Source organism: Sphaeramia orbicularis, chromosome 2 (genome assembly GCF_902148855.1).
Source record: "Sphaeramia orbicularis chromosome 2, fSphaOr1.1, whole genome shotgun sequence".
NCBI classification, from domain to species: Eukaryota; Metazoa; Chordata; class Actinopteri; order Kurtiformes; family Apogonidae; genus Sphaeramia; species Sphaeramia orbicularis.
Window position 1 is genome coordinate 14,242,780 of NC_043958.1, and position 26,319 is coordinate 14,269,098.

A 26,319-nucleotide genomic window follows, 5' to 3' on the forward strand; every position below is an offset into this window, starting at 1 on the left:
CTGGAAATGGTTAAGTTATCCTGGAAAATTATTTATTCTCCCTTTTCAAGATACAGTATTGGGTCAAAATGTGAACGAATGAGAGAACTAGTGAAATTCTTCCTCCTGTCAGATTTATACTGTATAAATACACACACCCTATGTATATATGTGACACCATTATCTAACCAACATTTAAGTCAATTGTTTTTCCAATTCATTTCATCAATTTATGTAAGATTTAGCATATTTTATCTCTAAAGCAGATAATTTCCCAAAAATTGTAGAGCATTATATTACTGCTGATGAAGTAATCAGACTACCCAGGTTTACATTTACACATGCACATTTAATGTTCAAAGTGAGACCAGTAAAAAAATTCTTCCCAGATCTCAGACTAACATCAGGTACATACTCAAATGTTCCGTCCCATGTGTCAGGTGTTGATGCCTCTGCTGAAGAGTGACTTGTATGAAGTGATCTGGAACATCCTGGACGGTAAACTGCAGTCCCACCCCCCTGAGTGGCACCAGGACAGCTCTGCGGTCACCGTGGTCATGGCCAGTAACGGATACCCCGGCTCCTACAAGAAAGGAGTGGAAATCACCGGTACGTGACTCGCAGATAGAATGTGTCGAACCGTAGTCGTACCCGTCTGACTCTGCTGCTCCTCAGGCTTGTCCCAGGTCGAGGACATGGGCCTGCAGGTTTTCCATGCAGGCACGGCCCTCAAGGAAGGAGGAGGCCTGGTCTCCAGTGGGGGGCGGGTCCTGACTGTAACCGCCGTCAGGTCGTCACTGGAGGTGGCGCTGGAAGCGGCCAATCAGGGTGTGGCAGCTGTGGGCTTCCCTGGCGCTGTTTATCGCCGTGACATTGGCCATCACGCCATCGCTTTCCTGAAAGAACCCAGGTGTGTGTGAACATGAGACGGAATCAAAACACAACCAGAACACACAGCTCATGGCTTTGGTTCCCCTTTGGGTGCACATGTAGTTTCCCTTTGGTGGGACTGTACGTTAGATCTGCACATGAACAGCTGATCCGTTTGTTTGGTCTCTGCCAGAGGTCTGACCTATAAGGACAGTGGGGTGGACATCGCTGCTGGGAACAGACTGGTGGACATGATCAAGCCTTTGGCCAAGGCCACATCCCGCACTGGTAACGCAGTCCTTCTGTCTGAGCACAGACTCTGTCATCCATCCAAACAAGGCCTGATTTCTCTACAAATTGCTTCTCGTCCTCTGACCAGGATGTACTGCAGACCTGGGGGGCTTTGCTGGACTCTTTGACCTGAAGGCTGCTGGCTTTGTTGACCCCATCCTGGTCTCTGGCACAGACGGAGTCGGGACCAAACTCAAGGCATGAACTTCATCTGAATCCATTTTTAATGATTTGGAGGATTTGTGTAATAATGATGGGGGGGTGCACTATTGAGCCTTAATAGCTCTAAATCCCTCAACTGATGATAAACCTTCAACCAGCCTTTAAAAGCGTGTCCATTACTGCAGCTGTGGTGAACATCAGTCTGTCCTGTGCGTCTTTCTCTCACAGGTTGCTCAGGCGTGCAGGCAGCATGGCGGCCTCGGTCAGGATCTGGTTGCCATGTGCGTGAACGATGTGCTGGCCCACGGCGCCGAGCCGCTCTTCTTCCTCGACTACTTTTCCTGTGGGTCTTTGGATGTGGAAATGGCTGCCACGGTGGTCGGCGGCATCGCTAAGGCCTGCGAGATGGCCGGCTGTGCTCTACTGGGTGAGAAACGCAACACCGATAGAAAAGTCTGAAATGGAAAAGACAAAATATGCCACAGCTGGATCATCTTGTGTGTCCGTGTACAGGGGGGGAAACGGCAGAAATGCCAGGGGTCTACCTGTTGGGCGAGTACGACCTGGCTGGGTTCTGTGTGGGGGCGGTGGAGCGTGGATCCTCGCTGCCCAGGCTCAGGGACATCACTGAGGGAGACGTTCTGATCGGCGTTGCCTCCTCTGGGATCCACAGCAACGGCTTCAGCCTGGTCCGACAAGTCCTGCAGCAGAAACACATCAGCTACAGCTCCCCTGCTCCGTTTGGAAAACCAGGACAGACCGTCGGTGAGTTCCACACATCTGAGGCTCTGGTGGGCATTTGATTTTAACCTGTTAACTTTTTTTTTTTTGGATCATTTTGGCTAAGTTGCATCTTTCGGCATGAAATTGAGCAAGAACTTTTCATTTTAGTTTCTTAAAATCCAGTGTTTTTTATTCTTGCATGTGTTTTATTCTCCCATGATGCATTTTGCACCCTCTGGTTACCTTCCTGGCAAAAACATACACGCGCAAAAAACAGCTATAAAATCATAGTACAACTTTTTTTTTTTCTCCCTAGATGTCTTCAACAACTTCCGCTCTGCTCGAACCTACCAAACATTCAACATTTTTCAGGATTTTAAAACTTTAAATTCCAGATTTATTTTAATTATTTCAAAAAACAAAAATTTTATATGTTCCATATGATAAATAGTAGGTGGATGAAACATTGGTTGTGATCAGAGCCTTGGATCGGTCAAAGATTATCAACATAATTAATTTGATTGGTTAGTATTTTGTCTGTAATGTCAGATACTCCCTCTGGTTTCCCTTGTGAACAAAAATGCCCCATTGACTTCCATTAGAGCCATATTTTTTAATCTCACTGCCGTTACACTTTATAACTGTACTTTGTGACATTTTTACTGTATTTGTATTAAATCACTCAGAATTCAAATGATTAAACTGGCATTTAAAGGGTTAAAATCCTGAAAATAGTTGAATGTTTGGTAGTTTTGAGCAGAAGTTGTGTGAGACTTCTTTAAAAAAAAAAAAAAGCAAGAAAAAACATTGACATATGATAGTTTCAGAGTAGTTTTCGTGAGCATGTGCATTTTTGCCATGAAGGTAACCGGAGTATGGTAAATGTGAGGAGTGCATGAAGGTAAAGATCTGAGATGGTCTTAAAATGGACCCCGGACTGTTTTCAGGGGATGTTCTGCTGACTCCGACTAAGATCTACAGTCGTCTGCTCCTCCCCATCCTTCGCAGCGGCGCCGTTAAAGCCTACGCCCACATCACAGGGGGAGGCCTTTTGGAGAACATCCCTCGGGTGCTGCCCCCGGAGCTGGCAGTCGATTTAGGTGAGATGAAAGCACACGGACACGACTTCATAGAAATAGAAACTGTTGACGGCACCAAATTCAGAAACGCCACAGGATGCAACTCCATTTGCATTTGGGAAATCCTCCTAGAAGCGAATGTTGTGTATAAACATGTTTTTAATGAAGACTTCAGTTGACGCTCCGGTCTCATGAATATTTCTGTGTTTCTGACTCAGATGCCTCTCGTTGGACCATCCCCCCGGTGTTTTCCTGGCTCCACCAGGAGGGGAATATAAGCGAGGAGGAGATGGCCCGTACTTTTAACTGTGGCCTGGGGGCGGTGCTGGTGGTCTCCCCACCCGACGCTCCGAGGGTCTTAGAGCAGCTACAAGCCCAGGAGGATGCCTGGATAGTGGGGTCTCTGTCCCAGAAGCAGCCAGGTGAAGTAAAAGACATCTGACATTGGATGTAGAATGTTACCAGATCAGCTGACCTGATTTATGTTTTGTTTTTTTATATATTCATTGTATGTTTCAAATGTTTTGTGTTTTTAAATCCATAATTGCATTTTATTTGACCTCCAGCTGCTCCTGTTTTTAAATAGACTTCTCTGTTTTTAATTCATCTTTGTCACTTTTACTTTTTGGTATTTCTGATATGTCCGTTGTATGTTTCAAATGTTTTGTCTCAGCTTTATTGTAAATGAGGTTGTTTCCTCAGTATATCTCAGAGTTTAAATACAGGTTATGAATGAATGAATGTTTACTTTTGCATTTTTAATTTCGGTCTTAAATGTCTTAACTATTTGTCGTTTTACTCAATAATAACATGTGTGTACTTTTTCTTCCTCTGACTGTGTGTGTGTGTGTGTGTGTAGGTGCAGAGCCTGTGGTCGTCCGCAACCTTAGGCAGAGTCTCACCAATGCGGGCCTGAAATCTGGTGCAGCTGAGAAAAATGGTGGTTGCCATGGTGACAGCAGCACAGCACGTAAGAGGACCAGAGTAGGAGTTCTCATCTCTGGCACAGGTGTGTTTGTTTTGTTTTTTTTTTTCTTTTTATTAACCTGAACCTCAGTGACAGATAGGACAGGAGTCTGACAGCTGGGGGTTGCCTTAATGCGGCTCACATCTCATCTCATTTTTCGTTCTTGTGACTCAGATCTGTTTAGTTTTTTGTCGTATTGGCTCAAATGTCATGGCATCTGATATTTTCAACTCAGATCCAGGCCACGTCCATATGTGGACCGAAATCAGATATAGTTTTTTGCACTGCAACTTGAAAATCTATCCAAATGTGAGACCCAGGAAAGTGACAGTTTTAGTTTTGTTTTTTTTTATTATTTTAAATGTCTTCAGCCTAATGTAGCAGGGTTGTTTTCCAGATACATTTTTGTATTGTTTGAAATGTCCTTTGCAGTGGACAGTGTAAAGCTGTGAAACTGTTGTCCCCTACAGAGGATGGATGGGCATTGCTAGGTCTCAGGATATGGAAAAATTCTGGCTTTTGGAGAAATATTGTTCAGGACCTGTGATGTACTGAAACTGACTGAAAGGGGAAACAGAAGGATGTGATTCAGATTCCTTTGTTGTCATTCAGACGTTACATCATAGATACACAGCAGAATGAAATAACGTTGCATTTGGCCATGACACAAACATCAGGTTTATGTTTATTCAGTCATCATCTGTAATACAGAAAATACAAACAATGAAACTAATTTTACATGAACAGACTGAATTATGTTGAGTAAAGTTTAGGCAGAAGCTAAACGCTAATATCAGCTTCTCCTACATTCAAATCAAAATCAGCTGTACACTACCAAAAACATTTAAAGTAACATCAACTTTCCCCCCTCCCCAGGCACCAACCTGCAGGCCCTCATAGAGCAGACTAAGTCCCCGTTCAGCGCTGCTCAGATCGTGGTGGTTATTTCCAACAGGCCCAGCGTCCAGGGCCTGAAGAGGGCCTCGTTGGCTGGGATCCCGACACGGGTAAACGACAACACAATCAGAAACACAAACGGGCAACGAGACAAAGTGGTCACCGTCTGTCGTTCGTCCCAAACAGGTGGTGGACCACAAGCTGTACGGGAGCCGAGCCGAGTTCGACAGTACCATCGACGGCGTGTTGGAAGAGTTCGGAGTAGAGCTGGTTTGTCTGGCGGGTTTCATGAGGATCCTAACCCCAAACTTTGTCAAAAAATGGAACGGTAAGAAAAATGTTTGCATAGCTCAGTCGTTGTATTAGTGATTCCAACTTTGTCGTCAAATAATTCATTTACTAGATGAGTACAGGCAGAATGTGGAGTTGTATTTTAGAATAGACTTTATTGTCATTGTGTGTACAAAAAATAACAGTGAATAGAAAATTACAAAAACTAGAAAAATAGAATATACATTTCACAAAATAACCCAAGAATGGAGCCAAGTAGAATAAAATAATAAAAACACAAAATATGAATAGATGCTAATTTACAGTAAGTATTGGAGTGATTCAGCGTTTGTTAAATAATTATTTTAAATATTTAACACAGTATGTCCTACTAGATGGTGGAGTCGTCTACAGTGAAGTTGTATTTAATAAGATCTGATCCAGTTTTAGGAGACCATCTGGATTTAGTGGAACTATGCAAATATAAGTGTCAACACTTGCAATTTTTCATCTAATGGAAGAATCTTTCATTTTCAGCTTTTCCTATTTACTCTACTTATGTTTAATCATTTGAGCCTTGAAAAATCCCTAAAACTTTTACTCCAAATTTCTACATTTTTTTTAGTTTATCACTTGGAGCAAAATGATTCAGATGTTACTTTAAAATGCACCGACTGCCTTTTTGACTGGGTTGAGATGAGGTTTTGTACTGAACATCCAAGTAGCTTTAAGGATCACATACAGTATCCTAGTATTTATGTAAACTATAATATTCTAAGCACTAACAGTAACTAAAGCCGTGGCCTTTATGGTTGTACAAGTGGAATGAGGTCGAAGCAGATCGGTGCACATTAGCATTTTTACACCTGAATGAGTCGGTAAGAAATGTTGTGTATTTTGCTAAAATGCAGTATTTCCATTATATTTAAAGGTTGTTTGGTCCTGCACAAAAAAAAAAACGCCAAAAAAATCATTTTGACTAGTTTTTCCAGAAGGGTTATTGGCATTTTCATGAGCTCTTTTTATGGAGAGGGTCAGTTTTAAATGTGGATAATGTAATCGATGTAATCCTTTTTGCTGTTAGAATAAAGTATTTAAGTAGAACTCTGGGATTTTCAAGGTTCCATGGACTTTACAGGAGCCCACATGTCCGTCCAACCCCAAAGATCAATGATGTGATGCTGTTTGATGCGACTGTGGAAAATGACAGACAGTTGGAGCGGCTCTGACTTTCTGTCCCAGTCTGATCTCTGACAGTGACAGTGTGTGTTTTCTGTCCTTTCATGTCACAGGGAAGCTGCTGAACATCCATCCATCTCTGCTGCCTTCATTCAAGGGGGTGAACGCCCAGCGCCAGGCCCTGCAGGCGGGGGTACGGATCAGCGGCTGCACGGTTCACTTTGTCGCAGTAAGTCCTGGCTCTGGGGGTCTTAGTCTGGGGGGTCTTGGTCAGGGGGTCTTAGTCTGGGGGGTCTTAGGTCCGGGGTTTCAGTCTGGGGGGTCCGGGGTCTTAGTCTGGGGGTCCTGGTCCGGGGGTCTTGGTCAGGGGGTCTTAGGTCAGGGGGTCTTAGTCTGGGGGTCCCAGGTCAGGGGGTCTTAGTCTGGGGGGTCTTAGGTCCTAAGTCTGGGGGGGTCCTAGTCTGGGGGATCTTAGGTCCGGGGTCTTAGTCTGGGGGGTCCTAGGTCTGGGGTCTTAGTCTGGGGGTCTTAGGTCCGGGTCCTAGTCTGGGGGTCCTAGGTCCAGGGTCTTAGGTCCGGGGTCTTAGTCTGGGGGTCCTAGGTCCGGGGTTTTAGTCTGGGGGTCTTAGTCTGGGGGGTTTTAGTCTGGGGGTCTTAGTCTGGGGGGTCTTAGGTCCTAAGTCTGGGGGGGTCCTAGTCTGGGGGTCTTAGGTCCGGGGTTTCAGTCTGGGGGGTCCGGGGTCTTAGTCTGGGAGTCCTAGTCTGGGGGTCTTAGGTCCAGGGTCTTAGGTCCGGGGTCCTAGTCTGGGGGTCTTGGTCAGGGGGTCTTAGTCTGGGGGTCCTGGTCAGGGGGTCTTGGTCAGGGGGTCTTAGGTCCGGGGTCTTAGTCTGGGGGGGCTTAGGTCAGGGGGTCTTAGGTCCTAAGTCTGGGGGGTCTTAGGTCCTAAGTCTGGGGGGGTCCTAGGTCCGGGGTCTTAGTCTGGGAGTCCTAGTCTGGGGGGTCTTAGGTCCGAGGTTTTAGTCTGGGAGTCCTAGTCTGGGGGTCTTAGGTCCGGGGTTTCAGTCTGGGGGTCCGGGGTCTTAGTCTGGGGGGTCTTAGGTCCGAGGTTTTAGTCTGGGAGTCCTAGTCTGGGGGTCTTAGGTCAGGGGGTCTTAGTCTGGGGGTCCTGGTCAGGGGGTCTTGGTCAGAAGGTCTTAGGTCCGGGGTCTTAGTCTGGGGGGTCTTAGGTCCGGGGTCCTAGTCTGGGGGTCTTAGGTCCAGGGGTCTTAGGTCCAGGGGTCTTAGGTCCGGGGTCTTAGGTCCGGGGTCTTAGGTCCTAAGTCTGGGGGGTCCTAGTCTGGGGGATCTTAGGTCCGGGGTCTTAGTCTGGGGGGTCCTAGGTCCGGGGTCTTAGTCTGGGGGGTCTTAGGTCCGAGGTTTTAGTCTGGGAGTCCTAGTCTGGGGGTTTTAGGTCCGGGGTCCTAGTCTGGGGGGGTCTTGGTCCGGGGGTCTTAGGTCCGGGGTCTTAGTCTGGGGGGTCCTAGGTCCGGGGTCTTAGTCTGGGGGGTCTTAGTCTGGGGGGTCTTAGGTCAGGGGGTCTTAGGTCCTAAGTCTGGGGGGGTCTTAGTCTGGGGGGTCCTAGGTCCGGGGTCTTAGTCTGGAGTCCTAGTCTGGGGGGTCTTAGGTCCAGGGGTCTTAGGTCCGGGGTCTTAGTCTGGGGGGGTCCTAGTCTGGGGGATCTTAGGTCCAGGGTCTTAGTCTGGGGGGTCTTAGGTCCGAGGTTTTAGTCTGGGGGTCCTGGTCAGGGGGTCTTGGTCAGGGGGTCTTAGGTCAGGGGGTCTTAGGTCCTAAGTCTGGGGGGGTCTTAGTCTGGGGGGTCCTAGGTCCGGGGTTTTAGTCTGGGAGTCCTAGTCTGGGGGTCTTAGGTCCGGGGTCTTAGTCTGGGGGTCCTAGGTCCGGGGTTTTAGTCTGGGAGTCCTAGTCTGGGGGTCTTAGGTCCGGGGTCTCAGTCTGGGGGGTCCGGGGTCCTAGTCTGGGGGTCTTGGTCAGGGGGTCTTAGTCTGGGGGGTCTTAGGTCCGGGGTCCTAGTCTGGGGGTCCTAGGTCCGGGGTCCTAGTCTGGGGGTCTTAGGTCCGGGGTCTTAGTCTGGGGGGGTCCTAGTCTGGGGGATCTTAGGTCCGGGGTCTTAGTCTGGGGGGTCTTAGGTCCGGGGGTCTTAGTCTGGGGGTCCTAGGTCCGGGGGTCTTAGTCTGGGGGTCCTGGTCCGGGGGTCTTGGTCAGGGGGTCTTAGGTCAGGGGGTCTTAGTCTGGGGGTCCCAGGTCAGGGGGTCTTAGTCTGGGGGGTCTTAGGTCCTAAGTCTGGGGGGGTCCTAGTCTGGGGGATCTTAGGTCCGGGGTCTTAGTCTGGGGTCCTAGTCTGGGGGTCCTAGGTCCAGGGTCTTAGGTCCGGGGTCTTAGTCTGGGGGTCCTAGGTCCGGGGTTTTAGTCTGGGGGTCTTAGTCTGGGGGGTTTTAGTCTGGGGGTCTTAGTCTGGGGGGTCTTAGGTCCTAAGTCTGGTGGGGTCCTAGTCTGGGGGTCTTAGGTCCGGGGTTTCAGTCTGGGGGGTCCGGGGTCTTAGTCTGGGAGTCCTAGTCTGGGGGTCTTAGGTCCGGGGTCCTAGTCTGGGGGTCTTGGTCAGGGGGTCTTAGTCTGGGGGTCCTGGTCAGGGGGTCTTGGTCAGGGGGTCTTAGGTCCGGGGTCTTAGTCTGGGGGGTCTTAGGTCAGGGGGTCTTAGGTCCTAAGTCTGGGGGGTCTTAGGTCCTAAGTCTGGGGGGGTCCTAGTCTGGGGGTCTTAGTCTGGGGGGTCCTAGGTCCGGGGTCTTAGTCTGGGAGTCCTAGTCTGGGGGGGTCTTAGGTCCGAGGTTTTAGTCTGGGAGTCCTAGTCTGGGGGTCTTAGGTCCGGGGTTTCAGTCTGGGGGGTCCGGGGTCTTAGTCTGGGGGGTCTTAGGTCCGAGGTTTTAGTCTGGGAGTCCTAGTCTGGGGGTCTTAGGTCAGGGGGTCTTAGTCTGGGGGTCCTGGTCAGGGGGTCTTGGTCAGAAGGTCTTAGGTCCGGGGTCTTAGTCTGGGGGGTCTTAGGTCCGGGGTCCTAGTCTGGGGGTCTTAGGTCCAGGGGTCTTAGGTCCAGGGGTCTTAGGTCCGGGGTCTTAGGTCCGGGGTCTTAGGTCCTAAGTCTGGGGGGGTCCTAGTCTGGGGGATCTTAGGTCCGGGGTCTTAGTCTGGGGGGTCTTAGGTCCGAGGTTTTAGTCTGGGAGTCCTAGTCTGGGGGTTTTAGGTCCGGGGTCCTAGTCTGGGGGGGTCTTGGTCCGGGGGTCTTAGGTCCGGGGTCTTAGTCTGGGGGGGTCCTAGGTCCGGGGTCTTAGTCTGGGGGTCTTAGTCTGGGGGGTCTTAGGTCAGGGGGGTCTTAGGTCCTAAGTCTGGGGGGGTCTTAGTCTGGGGGGTCCTAGGTCCGGGGTTTTAGTCTGGGAGTCCTAGTCTGGGGGTCTTAGGTCCGGGGTCTTAGTCTGGGGGTCCTAGGTCCGGGGTTTTAGTCTGGGAGTCCTAGTCTGGGGGGCTTAGGTCCGGGGTTTCAGTCTGGGGGGTCCGGGGTCCTAGTCTGGGGGTCTTGGTCAGGGGGTCTTAGTCTGGGGGGTCTTAGGTCCGGGGTCCTAGTCTGGGGGTCCTAGGTCCGGGGTCCTAGTCTGGGGGTCCTAGGTCCAGGGTCTTAGGTCCGGGGTCTTAGTCGGGGGGGGTCCTAGTCTGGGGGGTCTTAGTCTGGGGGTTTTAGGTCCGGGGTCCTAGTCTGGGGGGGTCTTGGTCCGGGGGTCTTAGTCTGGGGGTCCTAGGTCCGGGGTTTTAGTCTGGGGGTCTTAGTCTGGGGGGTCTTAGGTCAGGGGGTCTTAGGTCCTAAGTCTGGGGGGGGTCCTAGTCTGGGGGATCTTAGGTCCGGGGTCTTAGTCTGGGGGGTCTTAGGTCCGGGGGTCTTAGTCTGGGGGTCCTAGGTCCGGGGTCTTAGTCTGGGGGGTCCTAGGTCCGGGGTCTTAGTCTGGGAGTCCTAGTCTGGGGGTCTTAGTCTGGGAGTCCTAGTCTGGGGGTCTTAGGTCCGGGGTCCTAGTCTGGGGGTCCTAGGTCCAGGGTCTTAGGTCCGGGGTCTTAGTCTGGGGGGGTCTTAGGTCCTAAATCTGGGGGGGTCCTAGGTCCGGGGTCTTAGTCTGGGGGGTCTTAGGTCCGAGGTTTTAGTCTGGGAGGCCTAGTCTGGGGGTTTTAGGTCCGGGGTCCTAGTCTGGGGGGGTCTTGGTCCGGGGGTCTTAGGTCCGGGGTTTCAGTCTGGGGGGGTCCGGGGTCTTAGTCTGGGGGGGTCTTAGGTCCGGGGTCTTAGTCTGGGGGTCCTAGGTCCGGGGTTTTAGTCTGGGAGTCCTAGTCTGGGGGTCTTAGGTCCGGGGTTTCAGTCTGGGGGGTCCGGGGTCCTAGTCTGGGGGTCTTGGTCAGGGGGTCTTAGTCTGGGGGGTCTTAGGTCCGGGGTCCTAGTCTGGGGGTCCTAGTCTGGGGGGTCCTAGGTCCAGGGTCTTAGGTCCGGGGTCTTAGTCTGGGGGGGTCCTAGTCTGGGGGATCTTAGGTCCGGGGTCTTAGTCTGGGGGTTTTAGGTCCGGGGTCCTAGTCTGGGGGGGTCTTGGTCCGGGGTCTTAGTCTGGGGGTCCTAGGTCCGGGGTTTTAGTCTGGGGGTCTTAGTCTGGGGGTCTTAGGTCAGGGGGTCTTAGGACCTAAGTCTGTGGGGGTCCTAGTCTGGGGGATCTTAGGTCCGGGGTCTTAGTCTGGGGGGTCTTAGGTCCGGGGGTCTTAGTCTGGGGGTCCTAGGTCCGGGGTCTTAGTCTGGGGTCTTAGTCTGGGAGTCCTAGTCTGGGGGTCTTAGGTCCGGGGTCCTAGTCTGGGGGTCCTAGGTCCAGGGTCTTAGGTCCGGGGTCTTAGTCTGGGGGGTCTTAGGTCCGGGGTCCTAGTCTGGGGGTCTTAGGTCCAGGGGTCTTAGGTCCAGGGGTCTTAGGTCCGGGGTCTTAGGTCCGGGGTCTTAGGTCCTAAGTCTGGGGGGGTCCTAGTCTGGGGGATCTTAGGTCCGGGGTCTTAGTCTGGGGGGTCTTAGGTCCGAGGTTTTAGTCTGGGAGTCCTAGTCTGGGGGTTTTAGGTCCGGGGTCCTAGTCTGGGGGGGTCTTGGTCCGGGGGTCTTAGGTCCGGGGTCTTAGTCTGGGGGGTCCTAGGTCCGGGGTCTTAGTCTGGGGGTCTTAGTCTGGGGGGTCTTAGGTCAGGGGGTCTTAGGTCCTAAGTCTGGGGGGGTCTTAGTCTGGGGGGTCCTAGGTCCGGGGTCTTAGTCTGGGAGTCCTAGTCTGGGGGGTCTTAGGTCCAGGGGTCTTAGGTCCGGGGTCTTAGTCTGGGGGGGTCCTAGTCTGGGGGATCTTAGGTCCAGGGTCTTAGTCTGGGGGGTCTTAGGTCCGAGGTTTTAGTCTGGGGGTCCTGGTCAGGGGGTCTTGGTCAGGGGGTCTTAGGTCAGGGGGTCTTAGGTCCTAAGTCTGGGGGGGTCTTAGTCTGGGGGTCCTAGGTCCGGGGTCCTAGTCTGGGGGTCTTAGGTCTGGGGTCTTAGTCTGGGGGTCCTAGGTCCGGGGTTTTAGTCTGGGAGTCCTAGTCTGGGGGTCTTAGGTCCGGGGTTTCAGTCTGGGGGGTCCGGGGTCCTAGTCTGGGGGTCTTGGTCAGGGGGTCTTAGTCTGGGGGGTCTTAGGTCCGGGGTCCTAGTCTGGGGGTCCTAGGTCCGGGGTCCTAGTCTGGGGGTCCTAGGTCCAGGGTCTTAGGTCCGGGGTCTTAGTCTGGGGGGGTCCTAGTCTGGGGGATCTTAGGTCCGGGGTCTTAGTCTGGGGGTTTTAGGTCCGGGGTCCTAGTCTGGGGGGGTCTTGGTCCGGGGGTCTTAGTCTGGGGGTCCTAGGTCCGGGGTTTTAGTCTGGGGGTCTTAGTCTGGGGGGTCTTAGGTCAGGGGGTCTTAGGTCCTAAGTCTGGGGGGGTCCTAGTCTGGGGGATCTTAGGTCCGGGGTCTTAGTCTGGGGGGTCTTAGGTCCGGGGGTCTTAGTCTGGGGGTCCTAGGTCCGGGTCTTAGTCTGGGGGGTCCTAGGTCCGGGGTCTTAGTCTGGGAGTCCTAGTCTGGGGGTCTTAGTCTGGGAGTCCTAGTCTGGGGGTCTTAGGTCCGGGGTCCTAGTCTGGGGGTCCTAGGTCCAGGGTCTTAGGTCCGGGGTCTTAGTCTGGGGGGGTCTTAGGTCCTAAATCTGGGGGGGTCCTAGGTCCGGGGTCTTAGTCTGGGGGGTCTTAGGTCCGAGGTTTTAGTCTGGGGGTCCTAGTCTGGGGGTTTTAGGTCCGGGGTCCTAGTCTGGGGGGGTCTTGGTCCGGGGGTCTTAGGTCCGGGGTTTCAGTCTGGGGGGTCCGGGGTCTTAGTCTGGGGGGGTCTTAGGTCCGGGGTCTTAGTCTGGGGGTCCTAGGTCCGGGGTTTTAGTCTGGGAGTCCTAGTCTGGGGGTCTTAGGTCCGGGGTTTCAGTCTGGGGGGTCCGGGGTCCTAGTCTGGGGGTCTTGGTCAGGGGGTCTTAGTCTGGGGGGTCTTAGGTCCGGGGTCCTAGTCTGGGGGTCCTAGTCTGGGGGTCCTAGGTCCAGGGTCTTAGGTCCGGGGTCTTAGTCTGGGGGGGTCCTAGTCTGGGGGATCTTAGGTCCGGGGTCTTAGTCTGGGGGTTTTAGGTCCGGGGTCCTAGTCTGGGGGGGTCTTGGTCCGGGGGTCTTAGTCTGGGGGTCCTAGGTCCGGGGTTTTAGTCTGGGGGTCTTAGTCTGGGGGGTCTTAGGTCAGGGGGTCTTAGGTCCTAAGTCTGGGGGGGTCCTAGTCTGGGGGATCTTAGGTCCGGGGTCTTAGTCTGGGGGGTCTTAGGTCCGGGGGTCTTAGTCTGGGGGTCCTAGGTCCGGGGTCTTAGTCTGGGGTCTTAGTCTGGGAGTCCTAGTCTGGGGGTCTTAGGTCCGGGGTCCTAGTCTGGGGGTCCTAGGTCCAGGGTCTTAGGTCCGGGGTCTTAGTCTGGGGGGTCTTAGGTCCGAGGTTTTAGTCTGGGAGTCCTAGTCTGGGGGTTTTAGGTCCGGGGTCCTAGTCTGGGGGGGTCTTGGTCCGGGGGTCTTAGGTCCGGGGTTTCAGTCTGGGGGGTCCGGGGTCTTAGTCTGGGGGGGTCTTAGGTCCGGGGTCTTAGTCTGGGGGTCCTAGGTCCGGGGTTTTAGTCTGGGAGTCCTAGTCTGGGGGTCTTAGGTCCGGGGTTTCAGTCTGGGGGGTCCGGGGTCCTAGTCTGGGGGTCTTGGTCAGGGGGTCTTAGTCTGGGGGGTCTTAGGTCCGGGGTCCTAGTCTGGGGGTCCTAGTCTGGGGGTCCTAGGTCCAGGGTCTTAGGTCCGGGGTCTTAGTCTGGGGGGGGTCCTAGTCTGGGGGATCTTAGGTCCGGGGTCTTAGTCTGGGGGTTTTAGGTCCGGGGTCCTAGTCTGGGGGGGTCTTGGTCCGGGGGTCTTAGTCTGGGGGTCCTAGGTCCGGGGTTTTAGTCTGGGGGTCTTAGTCTGGGGGGTCTTAGGTCAGGGGGTCTTAGGTCCTAAGTCTGGGGGGGTCCTAGTCTGGGGGATCTTAGGTCCGGGGTCTTAGTCTGGGGGGTCTTAGGTCCGGGGGTCTTAGTCTGGGGGTCCTAGGTCCGGGGTCTTAGTCTGGGGTCTTAGTCTGGGGGGTCTTAGGTCCGAGGTTTTAGTCTGGGAGTCCTAGTCTGGGGGTTTTAGGTCCGGGGTCCTAGTCTGGGGGGGTCTTGGTCCGGGGGTCTTAGGTCCGGGGTTTCAGTCTGGGGGGTCCGGGGTCTTAGTCTGGGGGGGTCTTAGGTCCGGGGTCTTAGTCTGGGGGTCCTAGGTCCGGGGTTTTAGTCTGGGGGGTCTTAGGTCCGGGGTCTTAGTCTGGGGGGTCTTAGGTCCGGGGTCTTAGTCTGGGGGGGTCTTGGTCCGGGGGTCTTAGGTCCGGGGGTCTTAGGTCCTAAGTCTGGGGGGGTCCTAGTCTGGGGGGTCCTAGGTCCGGGGTCTTAGTCTGGGAGTCCTAGTCTGGGGGTCTTAGTCTGGGAGTCCTAGTCTGGGGGTCTTAGGTCCGGGGTCCTAGTCTGGGGGTCTTAGGTCTGGGGTTTCAGTCTGGGGGGTCCGGGGTCTTAGTCTGGGGGGGTCTTGGTCCGGGGGTCTTAGGTCCGGGGTCTTAGTCTGGGGGGGTCTTGGTCCGGGGGTCCTAGGTCCGGGGTTTTAGTCTGGGAGTCCTAGTCTGGGGGGTCTTAGGTCCGGGGGTCTTGGTCAGGGGGTCTTAGGTCCGGGGTCTTAGTCCGGGGGGGTCCTAGTCTGGGGGTCAAGGGTCTTAAGTCCAGGGTTTCAGTCTGGGGGGTCTTAGGTCCGGGGTCTTAGTCTGGGGTCTAGTCTTCCCTGTTCCGTCTAATACTTACAGTAGTTGTGTGTCTTCCGTCTGAACCTGGTCTTCAAGGCTGTGTTGTGTCCTGGTCCTGCAGGAGGAGGTGGACGCGGGGGCCATCATCGTGCAGGAGGCGGTGCCCGTCCTCCGCGGGGACACGGAGGACACTCTGTCGGACAGAATCAAAGGAGCCGAGCACCGGGCCTACCCCGAGGCCGTGGAGCTGGTGTCCAGTGGGAGCGTGAGGCTGGGAGAGGACGGGCGCATCATCTGGGATTCAAAGCGCAGTTAGAACAGAGTTAGAAAAGTCTGAGACGTGTGTTTGAAAACTGATTGTCCATGAACCAGCAGCATTTCATCTCATCCTTTTGGTCTCCTAGCATGTCTTTGTATTAGACTTGAAATAAAAACTACATTCCATTTCTGTTTACATTCCATTTTTCAGCTTTGTAGACAAATGTTACAGTTATGTGCATGAGAATGAATCACATAGATGGAAAACTAGAATAGAATGAGTACGACCTGTAATTCTGCTGTTATAAAATGTGTCCTGAAAACTGGAATACTGAAATGTCATTAAAGCTGCTCTGATAAATACAAGACTGATGTCTGGACTGTAAGGGGAACAACAGAAATGGTTCTGGGTCTGGGGTCCTGAGTCTGGGGTCTTGGGTTCTGGGTCTGATCCTTGGTCTGGTCTGGGTTCTAGTCTTGGTCCTGGGTCTGGGGTACGGAATCTGTGGTCTTGGTCCTGGGTCGGGTCTGGTCTGGGGTACGGGGTCTTGGTCCTGGGTCTGGTCTGGGGTCTTGGTCCTGGGTCTGGTCTGGGGTCTTAAGTTCTGCGTCAGATCCTTGGTCTGGTCTGGGGTCTTGGTCCTGGGTCTAGGGTCTTAAGTTCTAAGTCTGATCCTGGTCCTGGGTCTGGGGTACAGGGTTGGTCTGGGGTACAGGGTCTGGTCCTGGTTCTAGGGTCTTAAGTTCTAAGTCTGATCCTGGTCCTGAGTCTGGGGTATGATGTCTGTGGTCTTGGTCCTGGGTCTGGTCTGGGGTACAGGATCTGTGGTCTTGGTACAGGGTCTGGTCCTGGTTCTAGGGTCTTAAGTTCTAAGTCTGATCCTGGTCCTGAGTCTGGGGTATGATGTCTGTGGTCTTGGTCCTGGGTCTGGTCTGGGGTACAGGATCTGTGGTCTTGGTCCTGGGTCTGGGGTACAGGGTCTGGTCTGGGGTCCTGGGTCTGGTCCTGGTTCTAGGGTCTTAAGTTCTAAGTCTGATCCTGGTCCTGAGTCTGGGGTATGATGTCTGTGGTCTTGGTCCTGGGTCTGGTCTAGGGTCTTAAGGTCAGGGTCTGGGTCTGGGGTCTGGTCTTAGGTCAGCACAGCCCTCTTTGTGGTAAATAAAGGGTGAAATGTGAAAAGCATTGGGTGAGCAGTGCTGACTTCCTGGTCTATGGGCAGGCCTATAATAATAATAATAATAATAATAATAATAATAATAATAAAAAACAGGAGTTCCTTGGTGGTGGTGTGATGTTTGGGATGACCTTACCTCCTCTGCAGGTTATATTATGTCTGTTCCAGTAGAAAACCATCCACTTGTTTTGTCTGATTCTTCATCCACAACAACTGCAAAGAAACAAGAAAAAGAACACTAGTTTTAGTATTTGATCTTTTTACATTAGGTTTCCAGAGCTTCTGTGGCTGGCCAATTTTAAAGGTTAAATTCTTATATTTTTGTAAACTTGACCCTTTTACATGTGCCTCTGACCACCTACCACTGAAACTACTGTAAACATTAGAATCACTGTTACATAAAATAAAAGCGTTTTGTCCATCATGATGGTTTTATCTATTTGTGATGCGCTGCAGTTTCAAAAGCTGCCACTAGATGGAGACAATTAGACAGATGGACCAAATGAACTTATGAATGAATAACGTTGGTAAAATAAGATTATAAATTAACAAAAATCAACCAAATGTGTTTAAAGTATTTGTATTTCATTTATATAATCGTGATAAATTGCAGTGAATAATAAAGGGTGAATATCAGATTGCATTTATCTGAAAACCTACATATTAGAGGTTGTGGTGAGATGCAATTTCCAAAGCTACCACTAGAGGGAGACATTGGACCGCTATGAAAGGGAATAAATGAACTTGTGAATGGGTAAATGTCAGTAAAATATAAGAATAAACAGTGTTTAAAAAAAAAAAAAAGAGAAGAGAATTTAATAATAAACAAAGGGGGAGATTTATTTTCTGTCAATTCTTTGTTGGAGGACTGAGAAGGAGGGCAGAGAGGGGAGGGGGTCAGCCAAAACTATGAAACATTTATGAAGATGAAACTTGAAAATTTAAAATTTAAAATGTCAAGTATGTATCCAGTTTTAATATTTATCCAGAAACTATTTGCAGTGCATTCATATTCTTATTGAAATGAGTGCCGTCATTCAAGAGTATCAGACTGCAGGACCGTGTGATGAGCTGCAGTTTGAAATTCTACCACAAGATGGCAGCGTAAACAACCACCAGGTGATACAGTTTCTGTCTACAGACTGCATTTTCTACCTGTGTAATTCATGAACTGCTTATTGGTCTAAGTTTGATCATTTTTTGCAGAACATTAAGCAAACAAGGATTATATAACATTAATAGGAGCTGATTTTAACGTAATCATGTTAAGTGAATGTATCGAAGGAGGTTAAAATAAAGCAGCAACAGGTGACACTGCACATCTATCACCACCAGGGGGCAGAGTTACATAAATCAACATATTCTCACACCTTACAGAAAGAATAGCAGGAGCAGGAATCGGATATAAAGGAAGAGAGTACTGTATAGATTACAACAGTACGGGCAATAAATGGGAATTAAAAATTAAATGAAATAGAAAAAATCTATATTTAACCCTTTCATGCATGAATTAGGAGAACCATAGACAAGATTTTTTTCCTCTTTAGGCATGAAAAAAACAATGCGATAGAATTTTTTTTTTTTTTAATGAATCTATTTTTCATGGAGTTACAAAAATGTCCACTCAGCTGGACACCATGTGTTTAAAACGCAATATCAGAAAGTGATATACTGTGTGAAAACTATGAAATAATATTTTAAATGCAGCAGATCTGATGTTTTCTCACATTTCATCATACTCTAATAGTAGTTATTACTCACTTCATGTACATGTCGAGGCCCAAAACGGAATCTGGCCCGATTCAGAATCGGGCCGGCCCAAAATGGAATTCTATTCTAGGCCGGCCTAGAATGGAATCCTGCTGCTATAATGTTATTTTTATACCATGTTTAATGCAAATGTTCCATAATTCCATAATTTGTCATAATTTTACATTTTCAGTCTTACATACCTTGAGTAACTATTGTCAATTTCTGTCGATTTCACTGTACCATATATTGGTGGGGAGTACCACTAGGTTCTATTTGTAAATAAAGTTTATTATAGTTTACAATTAAAATGTTGTTTGTTTCATTTTTTTTCACATATTTGCAAATTCCATGTATTGATTTTTGTAATAATTTAGATCATTTGCATTAAACATGGTATAAAAATAACATTATAGCAGCAGGATTCCATTCTAGGCCGGCCTAGAATAGAATTCCATTCTGGGCCGGCCCGATTCTGAATCGGGCCAGATTCCGTTTTGGGCCTCAACAAATATATAAAAATAATCTTTTTGTTTAAGTAACCTGTTAATTACAGTCTAGTGATTGAAAATTGATTTACACTCAAACATGTTAGTGCAGATCAGCTTTATCAAGAACAGCAAAGATACAGTAATGGCATAAATGTTAGTGTACAGGGTGGGGAAGCAAAATTTACAATCAACATTTAGTTGTTTTTTCTCAGCAGGCACTACATCAATTGTTTTGAAACCAAACATATATTGATGTCATAATCATACCTAACACTATTATCCATACCTTTTCAGAAACTTTTGCCCATATGAGTAATCATGAAAGCAAATGTCAAAGAGTGTGTGATTTGCTGAATGCACTCGTCACACCAAAGGAGATTTCAAAAATAGTTGGAGTGTCCATAAAGACTGTTTATAATGGAAAGAAGAGAATGACTATGAGCAAAACTATTACAAGAAAGTCTGGAAGATACTATTAAAGAAGAATGGGAGAAGTTGTCACCCGAATATTTGAGGAACACTTGCACAAGTTTCAGGAAGCGTGTGAAGGCAGTTATTGAGAAAGGAGGACACATAGAATAAAAACATTTTCTGTTATGTACATTTTCTTGTGGCAAATAAATTCTCATGACTTTCAATAAACTAATTGGTCATACACTGTCTTTCAATCCCTGCCTCAAAATATTGTAAATTTTGCTTCCCCACCCTGTATGGGATGGTGCATAAGTGTCCACTGTGTTGGCCGATATGGAACTAAAACAAAATCCATGCAATGTGATGTCACGACTTTGCGTCAATATGCACACCACTTTTGATGGTAAATTGGCATGTTATCTGTACGACATTATAAGCTTTTTGCGTGTATATTGACCCATGAATATACAAGACAACAGCTGTAGAATAGCTGTCCACTGTAGTGACCACTATGCATGAAAGGGTTAATAACAGAATGCACAGATGATATATACAAGATACCGTGCAGTAGTACAAGTGAATTAATACGCTAAGAAAGCCACTACACAACAGTACTGATGCAGGAGATCATTTTCTCCAGCAGATGGCAGTAGTGCTACACCAGTAGGAGTAAGCTGCTAATAAAGACAAAGAAGAAGAAGGAGGACCGGAAATTGGTGTAGAAGAAGAAAATACCATCAGGTACTGTCTGTCTGAAACAAACTCAGTAACTTGTACTTAAATGTTTTTAGCTAGCAGATGGCAAATGACAAATAAACATGTATCATAAGAACTGAACAGTTTAAGTCCTGAGTTAGACACTATGAGCAGAAATCTGCCCCAGGCAAAGCCGGACAGTGAGGATGCATGAAAACATTTTTCAAAACAACCCATTCTCACCTTATGAGTGATTTTAACCCTTTCATGCACAGGCCACTACAGTGGACAGTTCTTCTCCAGCTGTTCTCTTGTATATTCATGGGTTTTGATGTTTTAGTTCCATATCAGCCAACACAGTGAACACTTACCATACACTGACATTCAGACCATTACTGTAACTTTGCTGTTCTTGATAAACCTGATCTGCAATAACATGTTTAAGTGTAAATCAATTGTTATTTGTTAGACAAGAAGGTTTTTTTGGCATGTTATCTCCATGAAGTGGGTAATTACTAGCATTAGAATACATTAAAATGTGAGAAGACATCAGATTAGCAGCATTAAAAATGTTTTTATTTCATTGTTTTCAAATCACTTTCTAATATTGGGTTTTAAACATGTTTCTTTGCTTCAAAAATTAAATGCATGGATATTTTTGTAACTCCATAGAAAAAAAAAAAAAAAAAACTCTATCACATTGTTTTTTTCATGCCTAAGGAGGAATAAAAACACTGAAGAAAAAAATCTTGACTAAGGTCCTCACAGTTCATGCATGAAAGGGTTAAACTTGAACCAATCCAACTGAATTCACCATTGCAAAACCCAGTGCTCTCTGAACTGGTAAAATATCACCGTCCAGGTCAAGATCTTTTGACCTCCTTTACTTTTTCCAGTTGATGTATCGCAGCATGGACTGTACAGTGGTTACTAATCCATTTGGTCATCTTAAAAGCTCCTACCATTCTGAACTCTGCAGGGTTTGGGCTGTGACCTCCCTCATCAACAAAGAAACCTTAACAGGTCAGAGTCCTCAGCTGGAACTTTAACCCCATGAAACATTCAAGCACCACCGACTCCTATCCAAACCTAGGTCTGGGCCTTGGAAGTTCAAAGATGTTCTTTGGAAACTGCCACCACAACACATTGTCGGCATTACCACTGGAGATCTTATCATTCATGAATCTATTACAATCACTATGAAACAAATTGTTCAAATCTTCTGAGATGTAAAGCTCTGTCCTCTGCCACCTTACTGCTTTGCATCTTGACATCATTGCACCTTCAAAACAATCCAACACAAGAATGCCCATCAACCAGTTCAACTGATTCTACAACTATCTCCATGAAGCGCTGACCTTCTCTTGACAAGCCTGGCTGTTCATCATATGTATGTCGAGGCCCAAAACGGAATCTGGCCCGATTCAGAATCGGGCCGGCCCAGAATGGAATTCTATTCTAGGCCGGCCTAGAATGGAATCCTGCTGCTATAATGTTATTTTTATACCATGTTTAATGCAAATGATCTAAATTATTACAAAAATCAATACATGGAATTTGCAAATATGTGGAAAAAAAAATGAAACAAACAACATTTTAATTGTAAACTATAATACACTTTATTTACAAATTGAACCTAGTGGTACTCCCCACCAATATATGGTACAGTGAAATCGACTGAAATTGACAATAGTTACTCAAGGTATGTAAGACTGAAAATGTAAAATTATGACAAATTATGGAATTATGGATCATTTGCATTAAACATGGTATAAAAATAACATTATAGCAGCAGGATTCCATTCTAGGCCGGCCTAGAATAGAATTCCATTCTGGGCCAGCCCGATTCTGAATCGGGCCAGATTCCGTTTTGGGCCTCGACATGTACATTCTGAAAAATCTGCCTTCATTAGCCGATCCCACAGCTCCTCAAGTCTAGCTGTAGAAGTTCTATTCACTGTGGCATGAGGTCGCATCTGTATTCTGCTTTAGCTCATTTATATCCTTTATTCCACCTATAACACTGGCCTACAAGGAAAATGCTTCCAGAATAAAATTAATGAAATTTTACCACATGAGAGTCACTGATAAAGAAAAGTCCAGTCAAAAATGCTGGTTGGCTGAAGTTTCCAAGATACAGCCTTGGGTCTAAATGTGAAATTCAAGAATTAACGAGAGAATGGGTTTGACTCAAAAAGAATATTTGTCTCAGAGCTACAAGATCTACTTCAAAGCACTGTCTGCACATTAGAATACATTCACTTTACAGGTTCTATTTAGTGGAAGATTTATAAAACTATTATATAAATGTACATAAACCAATATATATGTGTATTAACACTTTATTATATACCTTGAAAACATCAGCAAACCAGCACTTTTGTCATTTATTTTCCAATTAATCTTATTAAAATGCGTAACATTTAGCACATTTAATGTCTGAAGTAAATCATTTCTAAAAAATTGTAGACCAGTGTAATAGTTTTATTTGTTTTTGAGTTTCTTCATTATTTACTTCAGAAATCATTGTCATTTCAGCATTTGACATTTTCCTTCCACATACATTTCAAAGTCACTGAATATCCATGCATTCACATTCTATTCATTTACAACAACCTTTAACCCTTTCATGCATGACATCAGTGCAGTGGACAGGTATTCAGTCAAAAACACACATCTATGAGAAAAACCTGTCTTATCCTATTCTGTATGCACTCATATGTTCGCTTATTACTGTGAAGTAGAATAAATGCTTGTGGGCCCAGTCATTAAATAATTTAATTGATATGTGTTTCTATAACACCAGTTAGTGTTGTAGCAAAAATGTGCCATATTAAAATTTCATTAGGGGCAAAAAAAAGTAACAGATCAAAACAGACTACAGTCTCTTCTTATAGTCTATTCTTTTATCCTACATTGTTAACAAAAGATTATTTTTTCTCTGAATGACTTTTTAAAATATTTAGTGAAAGTAAGATAGTTGTCGGTAACAGATCAAAGAAAAAGTCATGCAAAGTTCACATACTTATCAATAATTTATTACTAATTTGTATGAGGTACCTGAAAATAGGTAGAAATATCTTTACTTTCTGTAATTTTTATTATCCAGTTCCAAGTAAAACCATAAAATTAAAAAAACACTAATTTCATGGGAATTGATCAAAATGCCTAAAATCTCAAGGCCCCAAACTTTACATGCAATAAAAATTACTTTTTGGAAAAGTTAGTATAAAAATCTCAACACAGTATATTCTTTACAATATTTTTTTTTTAAATGAGAAAATTGTTTTCTAGACACATTGGCCCTTACATCATAATAGGATCAACTTTACTTTAAATCTGTGTCAATAAATTCAAAAGTTTTTGATATATTTTCCTCAATTTTTACATCGGTGTAGCTTAATTTATTATTTAACACATCATAGACAAATGTAAGTGCATTTCCTGTGGGAACCGCATGTTAACCCTTTCATGCATGAATTATGAGAACATTATTGAAGATTTTTTTTCCCTGAGTCTTTTTATTCCTTTTTACACAATAAAAAAAACAAAATGAAATTATGAACCTATTTTTCATGGAGTGACAAAAATGTTCACTCAGCTGGACACCCTTTGTTCAATTTTAGAAGCAAAGAAACATGTATTTACTGATATACTGTGTGGAAATTATGAAATAAAACATGTTTAATGCTGCTATTCTGATGTTTTCTCACATTTTAACAGCCTTTTTGTTTAAAAAAAAAAAAAAAACGAAATTGCTAATTACAGTCTAATAACAATTTGCAATTTTTTTTTAATGTCAAACATGTAACTGCAGATCAGGTTTATCTAGAACAGCAAACTTACAGTAATTGTATGAATTACAGTGTATGAGATGATGCATAAGTGTCCTCTGTGTTTGCTGATATGGAACTAAAACAACAAAATCTATAAATATACAAGAGAATACCTTTGAACAGCTGTCCACTGTAGTGACCACTATGCATGAAAGGGTTAAACACTAACACTGTTGATGCGTGGCTTCCTCTACAATGAACAGCCGCCTAAGAATAAATTATGGAAATAAGTGACAAGATATTAAACTAAATAAGACAGTTTACATAATAACATTTAACTAAAGTAATAAGATATGTGAAGCAGTCTGACTGGATATGTTTGGTGTCACAAATAACAGGAGTTTAATGACGTCACTGCATGGAAGGGTTCATAATAATAAGCTCAGTCTGTCCAACCCCAGTCCTGTCCTCTGAATACAAATAGTGTCGAACCAGACAGGCTGGCCTAGTTTAAATGGTTAGCAAAAATAAAAAGTGTGCGTGTGTATAAACATACTTTGGTTATAGATGACGGATGATGAATGGTGCGTAACGGCAGGTGAGGCGCGCGGCCCTTCTCCTCCACAGGTCCTTCCACGGGTTCCGCACATCTGGAAACCATGAAAACCCAAACACCGCACAATTTGAAGCACAGGAGGGCCTAAACTGCTGAAAGTAGACTTCATTTAAAGACAGGAATCATAAAACTCACAAATATTTCCTCCGTTCGACAGAAAACTGGCCCAGAGTTCACCCGCTCCAAACACAGTGAACAGGTGAGGACAATTACTAATCATGCAGAGCCCCGCCCCCCACCCTGAGTCACGTGTGTCCAGGAACCAATTGGAAACCGATGCTAGTTAATACTGGTAATTTTACACACTTTGCACAGTTTATCATTATTTGCTGAAGATCTTCATCTTTGTAAAACTGGCAAATGACAAATTAAATAAAAAATAAATAAATAAAATAAAAAAAGATGCTCATTTTTCCTTTTATTTGTCACTTAGGTGTTCTTGAACAGACCTGTAATAACACATGCAAACTCTGTCACCTCTGTGATTGATTTTACTGTGAACAGTGTGTCTGTGTATGATTTTAATGTTAATTCTAAGCTTTAATATGAAATGATCACAAGAGATTGTCAATGAAATGCTGAAAAGGATTTTTTTTATTGATTTATTGATCTGAAATAGAAGGCTGTAACTATTCCAGTAGTGATGCCATCGAGGCTTGACATCCTGGACGTACAAGATTTCATTGGTGAAACACAGACGTTCTTCTGTGTTCACATGAGGAGCAGATCATGGGTCTTTGGCACAAATAAAAGAGTTCCTTGTTGTGCACTTGGCATCATTGACGTAGTCTTTTCCTGTAGAGAGAAGTTAAAAATGATAAACATTTTGGTTTTTTGAAAGGTAATATATATGTAATGTATAAGTTGTTTTTTAGTTTGGAACCTTATAAAAATGGTTCGGTCAAAGGCTGATAGAGCTGGTTTTACTAGTTTATAGTGTGTCACCATCTAAAACATGCCATGATCCTGTAGTCTACTAATGTTGGGATGGATGTTTGTATTTTATTTAGTCCTTTTTACCCCTGAGGTTGAACTCCATGCAGTGTTCTCCTCCCAGGTTGTTGGGTTCCCCTTTGGGCCACGCTTTGAAGTCAAAGTGGAATCCATCACTCCACAGCCACACGCCCTCCTGAAGGAAAAACCCATTTAAGGATTCAGTTATGAAATCTCTTCACTTAAACTTCAGCCATACTCAGGACCTTCTTGCAAAAAAAATTGTCTAATTTCAAAGTGATTAAGTAAAAATAGTGATAAAAATGGAATAACTGAATTTTACTGTGTAAACTTCGTAACACTAAGGCACTCACCTTTGGTGCATCGTAGCCTCCAGCCCATGTTTTTTTATTTGAACCGGTCACTCTGAGAATCATCTGTCTGAGGAACTTGTAAACTCCTGCATTACGGATAGAGGCCAGGTTCGCTCCGAGGGAAGTGCAGGTTCGCTAATGACAAAGACAAAGCAGTTCAAACCATATCAAACCAAAAAGAGAAACTGTATAATTGCTTTAGTGCGTATACTATAAAGTACCTCAGCGTCTGCCCAGTCCTTTTCCTGTTTGTGGAACAAGTAGCAGCGTTTGTCAAATGTTGTCCAGCCAGGGGGACATTCCTGACAGAAATCACCTACAACACAGTCGTCAGCTTAGAAGGATAATAGTACAAAGATTAATCAAACTACATTTATTAAACTTGGATATTTTACTAGAAAACATGAATGTAAGTTGTATAAAAGCACAGTTTTGATGGACAGTTTAATTGCATACCAACCTGGATCTGTCTGTGCCTGTGGATGAAAGCAGTCAAATGTCAGAAATCACACATAAACTATAAACTAAAGCTATGAACAAAACAAATACAGAATTACATACATTTGCCTCAATCCACAGTCCACAGAGGAATGCAATGACAAAAAGAGTAGACGCCATCTGTAGAAAGTGACAAATACAATGTATTATAAATACTGTTCTAATGTTTACCTGTTTAACTGCATGGCACCAAATAGAGTATTAATTACAGCATTCTGGCAAAACTAGGCCTCTTAATCATCTTAACATCATAAAATCAGAGTACATTAATAATTAAAAAATATATTTTTAGAATCAATGGCTGCTAAATCTAATGGAAATGCAGTGCAAAAGGTAAAAATCTACACCTTGCCTTGTGGAGATCGGAGAAGGTTGTACTAGTCGTAGACAGTGAGGTGACTGTCACTACACTGGTGTCTTTATATACTCGTATAGACTGGATTTGTATGTCATCAACTGACAGGTCACCGTTGTGTATTAA

The 26,319-nt window shown here is 46.4% G+C and overlaps 2 protein-coding genes and 1 long non-coding RNA gene across 5 annotated transcripts in view; 1 reads left to right on the forward strand and 2 right to left on the reverse strand.

Moving 5' to 3' along the window:
- The window catches only part of gart (phosphoribosylglycinamide formyltransferase), a 30,993-nt gene extending 15,511 nt beyond the window's left edge, over positions 1-15,482 (forward strand). For 2 of the 3 annotated variants that reach the window (XM_030156393.1, XM_030156374.1), the window contains exons 11-23: positions 420-588; positions 655-889; positions 1,043-1,137; positions 1,229-1,338; positions 1,531-1,729; positions 1,816-2,067; positions 2,973-3,125; positions 3,323-3,526; positions 3,964-4,113; positions 4,948-5,078; positions 5,155-5,296; positions 6,531-6,646; positions 14,980-15,482. In XM_030156393.1, the coding sequence (XP_030012253.1) occupies positions 420-588; positions 655-889; positions 1,043-1,137; positions 1,229-1,338; positions 1,531-1,729; positions 1,816-2,067; positions 2,973-3,125; positions 3,323-3,526; positions 3,964-4,113; positions 4,948-5,078; positions 5,155-5,296; positions 6,531-6,646; positions 14,980-15,174 (2,151 nt within the window). In that variant the 3' untranslated portion in view covers positions 15,175-15,482. The remainder of the gene's footprint in view (positions 1-419; positions 589-654; positions 890-1,042; positions 1,138-1,228; positions 1,339-1,530; positions 1,730-1,815; positions 2,068-2,972; positions 3,126-3,322; positions 3,527-3,963; positions 4,114-4,947; positions 5,079-5,154; positions 5,297-6,530; positions 6,647-14,979) is intronic. The other variant, XM_030156384.1, reaches the window with a different exon arrangement.
- On the reverse strand, positions 4,739-24,248 carry LOC115435021 (uncharacterized). Its single transcript, XR_003937629.1, has 5 exons — positions 24,169-24,248; positions 23,974-24,067; positions 16,428-16,504; positions 14,917-15,152; positions 4,739-6,598 (listed from the first exon to the last, which is right to left on the reverse strand). It is a non-coding gene; the product is annotated as an uncharacterized LOC115435021 (long non-coding RNA).
- A 349-nt stretch (positions 24,249-24,597) lies between these two features.
- LOC115434948 (galactose-specific lectin nattectin-like) lies at positions 24,598-26,275 on the reverse strand. Its single transcript, XM_030157090.1, has 7 exons — positions 26,191-26,275; positions 25,902-25,958; positions 25,801-25,816; positions 25,562-25,656; positions 25,341-25,475; positions 25,054-25,162; positions 24,598-24,828 (listed from the first exon to the last, which is right to left on the reverse strand). The coding sequence occupies exons 2-7, from the start codon at positions 25,956-25,958 to the stop codon at positions 24,761-24,763; spliced, it is 480 nt and encodes a 159-aa protein (XP_030012950.1). The 5' UTR covers positions 26,191-26,275; the 3' UTR covers positions 24,598-24,760.
- Positions 26,276-26,319: the final 44 nt, after the last annotated feature.

Coding starts and splice junctions, on each gene's coding strand:
- LOC115434948 (XM_030157090.1), bottom strand. CDS start 25,958: ATGGCGTCTACTCTTTTTGTCATTGCATTCCTCTGTGGACTGTGGATT. Junction 25,476..25,561: donor AGGACTGGGCAGACGCTGAG/GTACTTTATAGT, acceptor CTTTGTCATTAG/CGAACCTGCACTTCCCTCGG. Junction 24,829..25,053: donor CATGGAGTTCAACCTCAGGG/GTAAAAAGGACT, acceptor TTCTCTCTACAG/GAAAAGACTACGTCAATGAT.